Source organism: Peromyscus eremicus, chromosome 10 (assembly GCF_949786415.1).
Source record: "Peromyscus eremicus chromosome 10, PerEre_H2_v1, whole genome shotgun sequence".
NCBI lineage: Eukaryota > Metazoa > Chordata > Mammalia > Rodentia > Cricetidae > Peromyscus > Peromyscus eremicus.
Genome location: NC_081426.1, coordinates 77,621,918 through 77,632,494, shown reverse-complemented (window position 1 = coordinate 77,632,494; position 10,577 = coordinate 77,621,918). Strand labels below are relative to the sequence as shown.

Sequence of the window (10,577 nt, the reverse complement as noted above, 5' to 3'; positions counted from 1 at the left end):
ACTGGAATGTCATCAAGTACAACTCATAAGTTGTGAGATTTTGCTGGGGATACTAATAAAATACAAAGAACCCTGATCATGTCTTGCAAGTGATGCTCTATTTTTTTTTTTTTGTTTTTTTTTTTTTTGTTTTTAGAGACAGGATTTCTCGGTGTAGCCTTGGCTGTCCTGGAACTTACTTTGTAGACCAGGGTGGCCTCAAACTCACAGAGATCCCCATGCCTCTGCCTCCTGAGTGCTGGGATTAAAGGCGTGTGCCACTACTGTCCAGCTATGTTGTTACTTTTTTTAAAACTATTTTGTATTTATTTTACAAATAAATGTATTTATTTATGTGTCTGAGTGTTTTGCTTGCACGTGTATCTATGTACCACGTGAATGCGGTACCAGCACAGGCCAGAAGAAGAAGATGGATCCCCTGGAACTGGAGTTACAGATGGTTGTGAGTCACCATGTGGGTGCTGGAAATCAAATCTAGGTCCTTTGGAAGAGCAGCAAGTGCTCTTAAACTGAACATTCTCTCTCTAGCTCATATAGTTACTTTAAAAACAAACCATCAAGAATTTTTTTCTTTTCTTTTCTTTTTAATCTCTCTCTTTTTTCTCCGTTGCTTGCTGTTACCCAGATAATAAAAACCATGCCACTAGGATGAAATGAAAACTCACTCAGAGAGGGAGATAGCTCAAAAGAAAAAGAAATAAATTAAATCCCCTCCTCTCCCTTTCACCAGGGTCGGGTTCTTTTCCCTAAGGCCCCAGGGAGCAGAGAGTGCACCTTCTAAGGTCCACTTCTCTAGAATTTGGTTAGATGGTGCCAGGCCAAGACCCTAAAGACCTCTACCAAGGGGACAGGGGGAAGCAGAAATTGGCATCTGGAGTGTGCTCAGCCCCTGGCACTGGCAGGGAGGAGACCTCTGAGTTAGAAGAGCCCAGCCCAGCTGAGGGTCACAGTATTGAGGAAGTTCCCCAGGTCAGCCTGTGAGGAGTATTCAGATTCAGCTTCCAGCCACAGCATGAGGAGTCCTCCCTAGCAGATGGGCCCACTCAATCTGTGGATTTGGGGTGAGGGATGGATTGTTCTAATTTCTTAAGATTTTTTTTTAAGTCTTATTAAAGTCTTTTATTTTTAATCAATTACAACTGATGGAACTATGCAAAGCTGTGCTTAAAATCTCCCTTCTTTAAATGACTTAAACATTTTTATAAAGTATAAATTTTTTAATTTAGCATTTATATTTCATTACCAAGCATTTAAATTTCCAGTATGCCACACAAAAATCAGGCCAAAGAAATCATCACATTGATAGAACTTAATGTACTGTGCTTGTGGTTTGGGGAGGGTATGCACATTACGGTGTTCTCGTTGCGATTCAAGTAACCCAATGCTACTTAGCAATACCAATCATTAGACAAAGGAATGAACATGAGAAAATGCACATGATTCGGTGGGCCCTGTTCTCCTGATGTCCTCTATCCTCTCTGACTGTTGCAATCTTTCTTTCTTCTGTTCTGCAGGGTTCCTTGACTTTTGAGGGACCCAATGGTGACTTCTGGTTTAGACTCTCCACTGAATCTATTTTCAATAAAAAAAGAAAGAGGGAAATACATGTGAGGGAGGACCATGATTAAGTCTACTGAATTGCTGTCATTTTTCATTCTGTTACTTCAGACCAGTTGAATTTTCAGAAACTGAATACCCACGAATTGAATACCACAGAAGACAACAACAATTTTGGGACCCTATTCGACTCTCTCTTTTCACATTGGCAATTGCAGCAATCGTAGGAATCACAATTGGCATTGTCACTCACTTCGTCGTTGAAGGTAAGTCTCCTGGCTCAGTTCCTATTGTGCAGTGCACTCTGTTGCATAAAATTGGACATTTTGATGACATTCAATGGTAAATATAATATTTTATTGATGTAAAAGTGTAGTTTGCTAAGAACAGAAAGGCTGCATTACACATTTCTAAATACTAAAAATTTTAAATAGACACAATGCTGATAAGCACATGTAAATGAAACACAAAGAAGAATTTTAAAAAAGGGAAAAAAATTCTTCAGAATAAGGACAAATAATGTCAAGTTATGGGCTTCATGTGTTTCCATTCGTTTTCCATTGATTCTTCTCAGAATCAATATATTGATGAATTACCTCCAGAAAGCTTATAATAGATATAACTCAGTAGTATTAACTAGTAGTCCCAGCTGGTCTGGAGACTGGAGAAGGAGAATTACAAGTTCAAGGACTACCTGAGTTTCAGAGTAAGATAAAGAACAGCCTCATCAAATGAACAGCCTGTCTCAAAATTTAAGAATTAAAGAATGCTGAGGATATTGTTCAGTAGAAGAACAATTGTCTAGGAGGTACTCAGTTGTGGATTCAAATCACCAATACCACAAAGAAATAAGGAAATGGAAAGAGAGAGAGAGAGAGAGAGAGAGAGAGAGAGAGAGAGAGAGAGAGAAAGAGAGACAGAGACAGAGACAGACAGAGACAGACAGACAGAGACAGACAGACACAGAGACAGAGAGAGACAGAGACAGAGAGGAGGGAAGGAAGGAAAGGAGGAGGGAGGGAGGGAGGGAGGGAGGGAGGAAGGAAGGAAGGAAGGAGGTTAGAAGAAAGGAGAAGGGAAAGAAAGAAGGGGGAGGAGGGGGAGGGTAAAAGCTTGTTATATAAAAAAGTTACCCCAAAACATCTTAAAGAAGTCAAAGTCAACATTTTATCTGAAGGAAAGAAAAGTACTTTCATGATTGAGGGAGAATGAAAAACTCAGAACTAATTTCTAACTGTATAGAAAAACGCTATCACAGATAAAACCAAATAACACACAGCTAAGATTCACTTACCTCTGTCTTTGCATATTTGTAAACATAAATGATCGAAACTTTGTTTAAGATTTTAGGAACTGGCCGGGCGGTGGTGGCACACACCTTTAGTCCCAGCACTAGGGAGGCAGAGCCAGGCGAATCTCTGTGAGTTCGAGGCCAGCCTGGGCTACCAAGTGAGTTCCAGGAGAGGCGCAAAGCTACACAGAGAAACCCTGTCTCGAGAAACCAAAAAAAAAAAAAAAAAAAAAGATTTTAGGAACTCCCACAGTATTAATGATAATACGACACTGGAACAATCTATAAAGTAAAAGTGAAAAGTGTTTAAAGTTCCCAGTTTACTTGTCTGGGAACTTTTACACACTTTACAGTTTACACAGTTTAATTGGCTCATTAATATTTATTTCTTAGACAAACCCAAATCAAATTATCTCCTGTAATTTTATCTTTCTTATTGACATTTTGGGTTGGAAGTCAATAAACCTAAAATTAAAAATACCCTCCTTATGCCAGTAGTTTCAGGACCTGGGAGCCTGGGACAGGAGACTCACCAGGTCAGCCTGAAACACACGCAAATTCCCAGTCAATCTGTGCTGTAGAATAAGACCGTGTCTTAAAAACAGCAAATAAATTCCAAAGAACCCCAGTGCCTCAGAAAGAAACAGTGAAAGAACAATAAAAATAGTGTCTAAAAGCATTTTAAAAAGCTGTCGTAAAGGTTGTGATAGGCCCTCGTCCAATGAGGTCCATATCCTCATCTTCAGACTGAGTGAATGTTACACAGCAGAGGAGACATTAATCATGTCGAGATGGGGCTATTATATAGATGTTCTGTATGGTCCCTAAGTAGAACTGCAAGGGTGCTTCTAGGAAGGAGGAGAAAAAGAAGTCGAAGGGGAGAAGGCACTGAAAGAGAAGGGAAACGAGGTCACGTGACGTGGAACGAGGAGCTGAAGGATGAGGTCACTCTAGAAAATGGCAAGACAGATTTTTCCAGAAAGACCAAACTCCACTACATGGAGGTCCTAAACCTACGAACTGCTGTGAGACTTCTCACTTCCGGAATTATATGAGAATAAATTTGTATTGCTATAGCAACCCTAATTTACTTACCTTTTTATGTACCTGGGGATTACTGAACGTTACAGATTTTAAGAGAATACCGGCCACTATTTACCTTACGCATATATTATCTTGGTATACATGTGAACATGTACAAGGGTTTGCCTAGGAAACATGAAAATGTATGGTTATCTGTATAAACCCTGGACTATGGAGACTTTTTTTTTAATTAACTGTTTATTTTTTATCACTGTATGTCAATTATCACTGTCACGTATCATCAACATTTAGTAATTTCCATGCCTTCTTATAATTGCTAATTTGGTGCAGGTAACATTAGCATTGAAATTTTAATTTTAATTTGCATTTGTCTGATCAGCAGTGATGTTGAGGACCTATCCATGAGTCAGTAGGTCATTTGTGTTTCCTATAATTGTTTGTTTAAAAAATATATTTCGGCCAGGCGGTGGTGGCACACGCCTTTAGTCCCAGCACTAGGGAGGCAGAGCCAGGCAGATCTCTGTGAGTTTGAGGCCAGCCTGGGCTACCAAGTGAGTCCCAGGAAAGGCGCAAAGCTACACAGAGAAACCCTGTCTCAAAAAAAAAAATGTATCTCATTTCTTATCAAATCATTTTTCTTTCTTTCATTTTCTCTACTTTTTCTATGTCTTTTTCTTTTTTTAAAAACTGATTTTGAATACTTCATAGATTAGTGTTCATTGCCAGTTGCATATTGGAAAAAACTGCCAGTGAAAAAGTTTATGGAATATTTTTAAATGACCATATTTTTAATAACTATATGAGTATCTTTAAAGATTAATGAATAAAACCACACTCACTACCATATCATATGATCTATAGAATGAACTGAAAGTCCAAACACATGGGTTTGAAAATTATCTGCTCTTTTTTAGGGAGGATACTTGACTTTTTATTGTTGCATTTACTTATTAGAATTACATACTAGCTGTTTTTCTAAATTTTATATAGTTAAAAATTTTAGGATAATTTTGTATTAATTATTTTATCCCTTGTTATGGTGTAAAGGTAAAACTGCTATATAATGTCACATAAAATTTTGAAGGATATAGTTTGTAAAATTGAATTTTCACAAAATTCATAAACCTAATTTTTGAAACCGTGTTAAAACTTGGTTTCTCAAAGCTATAAAGTGCTCATCTGCTTTGGGACAGCCGACTTGTTTTCTCTCTATGCAGGACCAACTCTACTTCCAGGGATGTAGGAGTTCTGTTTTTTGATGAGATACAGAGACAGATGTATCATGGTTTTAATTTCACGTCCACCAGCTTGGGTGGTTTGGGATGTTAGTTTCTATTAATCAAGCTTTAAAAAGTCCTTTTTGTGTCCAACTTCCTCACTACAGAAATTACCAGGGAAGCTCAGTATCACTATAGTGTAATGTAATGACTACTAAAATTAAAGTACAATATACAATGTATTTTAGAGTTTTTATAATGATTTAAGTGTTTATTGTAGTCACCTTTACATCTCTACAACATTCCAAGAGATTGGACTGGCAACCCTAGACACAGAATTGCAGACAACTTAGGATGCTGAGTATTGAAGCAATAGTCTCCCCAGAGACAAATGCCAGTCTGAAAACATATGCATACGAGTAACATTATATGGACTGAGCAGGTTGTATTTATGCATTTATGAATATGCATGTGTAGCCATGAATTTGAATGAAAGCAAGGGTGTATACATGTGAGGTTTGAAGGAAGAAAAGGGAAAGAGGAAGTGATATATTATATTATAATTTGAAAAAAAAACCTATTTGCTTTGCACATGGTTTAATTACAGTACACAGCTGCAAAATGTAAGGGGTTTTAGAGTCAGAGAAAGCTGTTTTTGGATTATCATTATGCTGATTCCAGACTCTATTTTATGACATGGAATTTTTCCAATAGCAAAATAATAAAATAACAACAACCATTCATAACTTCGTGTTTTACATCATTTTAATTGATTTTTAAATCACTTTTTTATATTTTGAGATTATAATATATTAAAATGCATTGAAATATACATAGAGACATCACTGAAAAAATACCTGTCATTGAAGTAAATAACAAAGCCTCTTATAAAAGAACTCAGCTATGAAATCTTGTGAAGATATGAGTGGGGATATAGCTTGGATCTGTTAGGACACTGCATGTAAACAGTGATTGATTAGAACTTAGTATTGATTCATTCATCTACTCATCCATGACAAAGAATTAAGCTATGATCTTAAAAGTGAAACCATAAATACAATCGAAATGGAGCATAGATTATTTAGGTAAAAAGGCATCGTTGATGCATCTTTTTCAACTTTTAACTTTGATAACTAAACTATATTTTTAAGATACAAAATACTAGCTGGGCATAGGCACACCTTTAATCCCAGCACTTTGGAGGCAGAGACAGGTGCATCTCTGTGAGTTCGAGGCAAGCTTTGTCTACAGAATAAGTTCTAGGACAGCCAGGGCTGTGTAGAGAGACTATGTCTCAAAAAAATTCTTAGGGTTAACTGATAAATAAGAAAAAGAAGATATGAAATTGTGGTAGTAATCCACCTCAGCCAGATAAAACAACAGTTAAAACAGAAAAAAAAACCAAATAATAATGTCAAGTACTTGTAGGTATTAGAGTTAGAATATGTTTATTCTCTTATAAATGTAATTCTTACTCATTCCAGGTCTTTGATATAATTTTTAATCTAGAAAGCATTTTGAAATGGAATTATAATTAAATTAAAATGTCAATTTTAACATAAAATATTGTGTAGTTAATAAGTACAGAGTATTGAAATAGATATTCCTTAATTTATTACTTTATAAAAAAAGTTTAGGGCACTCATGACACTGTGTTCTTTTTGCTATTATTATCAGAAATGTTTCTTCCTCTTTGAATAAAAAGTAGTCCAAAGTTCCCCTCCAGAGGCTGACATCCTATTGAAAAAAAAAGCATAAACCTTTAGAATTTTATAGTAGGAGCTCTTCAAAGTGTAGTATAGCTGTGCAGTTGAGGTTGGTAGCTCAGTGTCGATGCAGCAAATAGCATCTTGAAAAGAGGCAATGTCAAGAATAGGATGAAAACAGTAGAGAACACCCTCCAACAGAGATTTCCTGAGAAAGTAATAGAGAGGCAAAATCTTTAGGGGGATACTAAATATAGGAAAACACAAACAGTTTTGCTGCTGCTTCAACACAAATTCTGAGTATGTAGCAAAGAATATCAAAAAGAAGGCAGGTTCCATGCAAGTAAGGATGCAGTGTGTTAAAGTAAAAGAGTTGGCATTCCTTCCCATAGTAATGGGCTAAAGGAAAGGCTTCTGGTGGGCAAGTGGTATTGCCAAATTGGCAGTCTCTAAGACAGCTCTCGACACAACTGGATGCTCTGTGGAGAATGGGAGAAGCGGCAGGGATACTCTTAAGAAGGCTGTAGATTTTGCTCTCAATAACACAACATAAACTAGATTGCTGGTGGTAGTGGGAATTATGAAGAGGATAGATTTTTCAAAACTCGGGCAACTGTTTCATCAAAACCCTGATAAACGTATGTTAGCAGTTCTCTGAGAAAAGAATGCACATGACTTTTATGATTTAATTTGTCATTGACTTTTCATTATATGGTACATGTCTAACTGTAGGAAAGTTTTGATAGGCATATGGATCTACAAGAGGAGTATCAGTCAGTGTTCTTTGGGAACTGAATTTTCTGTGTTGGCTGACTGCCATGATGAAATTATAAGGTGACGTTCTTGAGTTCTACAGTAACTTTTGTTCAAGATGGAAAACAAAAAACCTAGTACATGTAACCCAGGATCTTCCATTCTCCTTGCCTTTCAGATGATAAGTCATTCTATTACCTTGCCTCTTTTCAAGTCACAAACATCAAGTACAAAGAGAATTATGGGATGAGGTCATCAAGAGAGTTTATAGAAAGAAGTCATCAGATTGAGAGAATGGTAAGCTCAATGGGAAGCACTGATCTACAACCTTCTCAGAATTTAACAATTTGACTATTAAAATTTGCCATGCTGGCAGCCTGAATCTCATTAAGGATTTAATTCTCATTTCCCTGTTTAGTAATTAAGTTTTGCTATAGTTATCTGCCATGTGCATTTCTTTTCCATTAATATTTGTTAAAGATTTTGACCATTTGTATATAAACCTACACTGATAATACATATTGAAAATGACATTTTTAATTTCTTCCTTGCATTTTTATTATTGTTATACTGTATTGAGATGGACAGGTGATCTAAATTTTAAAATGTTATTCATATCATTATTTTCTCATAAGTACCATTTGTACTTGCATGAGAAATCATTTCTGATTCTATATCATTGGGTTTTAAAACCCTGGCTTTCCCTTTTACATTTAAAATTTATGCTATATGGAACTGACTCACATGTGTGTTTGAATTAAAAAATTAAATTCATTTCCTCCATAATGTAAAAAGCAGTGTTCTTAGCACTACTATGGTACAATAGTCATTCTCATGCTTATCTGTCAGGCCAACCCCTCCACAAATGAAGTTTTGACATATTAACTGAGGCATATAAACTCTTTAATTGTGCAACTATTTTTCACTCCATCAATAGCAAGGGTTATTCCTTATCTGTTTTAACTTCTGGCTGCTCCAAGCATTCCTTAATCTGTTGTTGCAAATAGTAAAATCTCTAATCTCTGTCTCCATCTTCACAAGGTCTTCCTCCTAATTTCTCTATAAATTTTCATTCTGATGAGGCTTTTTAATATGGCATTCAGTGCCTCCAAGAAATCTATCTTCAGGTCTTCTCTCATAGCTTAATGATATCATATTCACAGATTTCTGGATTCAAATACATTTTTCAGAATATACACCCAGTACATCTAATACATATAATCTAGAATTATAATCTTATTCAGGTTTATCTTGGCTAATCTTGAATTTTGCTTTTATGTATCAAACACACACACACACACACACACACACACACACACATTTGTTGGAATTTTATTTAACTTGCTTCAAATGTAGAGGCCTGCACAAAATGACTAATTCATTTAGAACTTCTTTGATGCATTTCAATAAAACTTTAAACTGTTTCTTTAAAGAGATTACTCATTTTTAGAAGTTTATTCTTTTTTTAAAAATGTGTATATATGTACAATGTATCTTGATTATATTCATCCTTCACTTTCAACCCAAGTTCTCCCAGGACCTCACACCCATTTCAATATAGACAGCACTAATTGGATTCCATGGGTTAAAGAAAGAATAAATAAATAATTGCTTAGTTTTTTTTTAAGATTTAATACTAGGTACATTTTGTAATTTTAAATTCAGGATTTTTTCCTCTTTTTCAAAGATTTACTTTATTTTTAAGTTGTGTATAGGTTCATACGTCTATGTTCACATGTGCACATGAGTGCAGATGACCAAGAAGGCAGAACAGGGATACTGGAACCCCTGGAGTTAGAGTGACAGGTAGTAGGGAGCTGCCCAGTGTGGGTACTTGGATAGAACTCGGGTACTCTGGAAGAACAGCCAGTATTAAGCTGCTGAGCCATCTCTCTAGCCAGTTATCTTTCTTTCTTTGTCTGAATTCAAGACATGAAATGACTCTCTCATCTATTAAGGAAATCTTTCCTACTTTTTGTTAGTGTTTGGGTTTATTACCTACTTTTATATTTAACACAATTTTAATGAGGTCTTTAAAGAGAAGTCTGTCACCTTGAACCCAAATCCATTAATTTAAATGTAGTCTACACTCACTTTTTCAAAATTCCTAGTTCTTAGAAGTCAGTCCTTCCTTAATGCTACTTCTATGTTTTTGAATATTTTATTTGCTCATTTCTTCATAATTTCTCATTTGACATCCACTTTCTCAAAGGATAACACAGAATTAAAGAGTTTTGTACAGTAAAGACTTGTACACAATAAACAACTGAGAGTTTCCTAGTTGATTACTTTTCTGATGACAACTTACCAGTTTTCATTTAGTAACATCAGAAACTATTCAAACTATTGAACTATTCTCATTGTATAGTCTTCCAGTTTTAATGATTTTTCTTTCACTTTTTTTATGCAGGCTACAACCTTTTAATTATTAAGATATTCTTTCTACTCCAAACATATTTGAGATGAAAATGAAAAAGTGTAGCTTATGACTCATTCATTTATCTTTCTATCCATTTAATGGATTTCTAAATTATTTTTTTGTATATGTATTTAATGAATATTTATAGAATCCTATTTTGTAGGATTCTGTCAAATAATGATAATAGATAATATGTTATGTTTTATTAGTGGCCAAGAGAGGGGATAAATACAGCATTATGACTATGTACAATAATTTATGAACAGTTAAATAGATGCCTTATATCAGTCCTCAGTAGAAATCTTAAGGCTAGTCATTATTCTTAGCACCTTTCTCTGTCTGCAGACTACCTGCAATCTCAGAGCCACACAGTGATTGCCATGGACTTCTCTGTTAGTGGGAGTTTCTGTCCTGCCCACCAGTTCCCAAATAACTGACATAAAGGCTCAATAGTAATTATAAATGATTGGCCAATAGCTCAGGCTTGTTACTACCTAACTCTTATATTTAATTAATACATATTTTTTATCTATGATTTGCCATGTGGCTCATGTACTGTTACCTCATTTTTTATACATCCTGCATCCTTA

The 10,577-nt window shown here is 35.4% G+C and overlaps 1 protein-coding gene across 1 annotated transcript in view; it reads left to right on the top strand.

Moving 5' to 3' along the window:
• The first annotated feature begins 807 nt into the window (after positions 1–807).
• The window catches only part of LOC131920423 (transmembrane protease serine 11F), a 33,850-nt gene continuing 24,080 nt past the window's right edge, over positions 808–10,577 (top strand). Inside the window, exons 1-3 of the mRNA XM_059274756.1 lie at positions 808–977; positions 1,669–1,823; positions 7,747–7,865. Coding sequence (XP_059130739.1) covers positions 808–977; positions 1,669–1,823; positions 7,747–7,865 — 444 coding nt within the window. The remainder of the gene's footprint in view (positions 978–1,668; positions 1,824–7,746; positions 7,866–10,577) is intronic.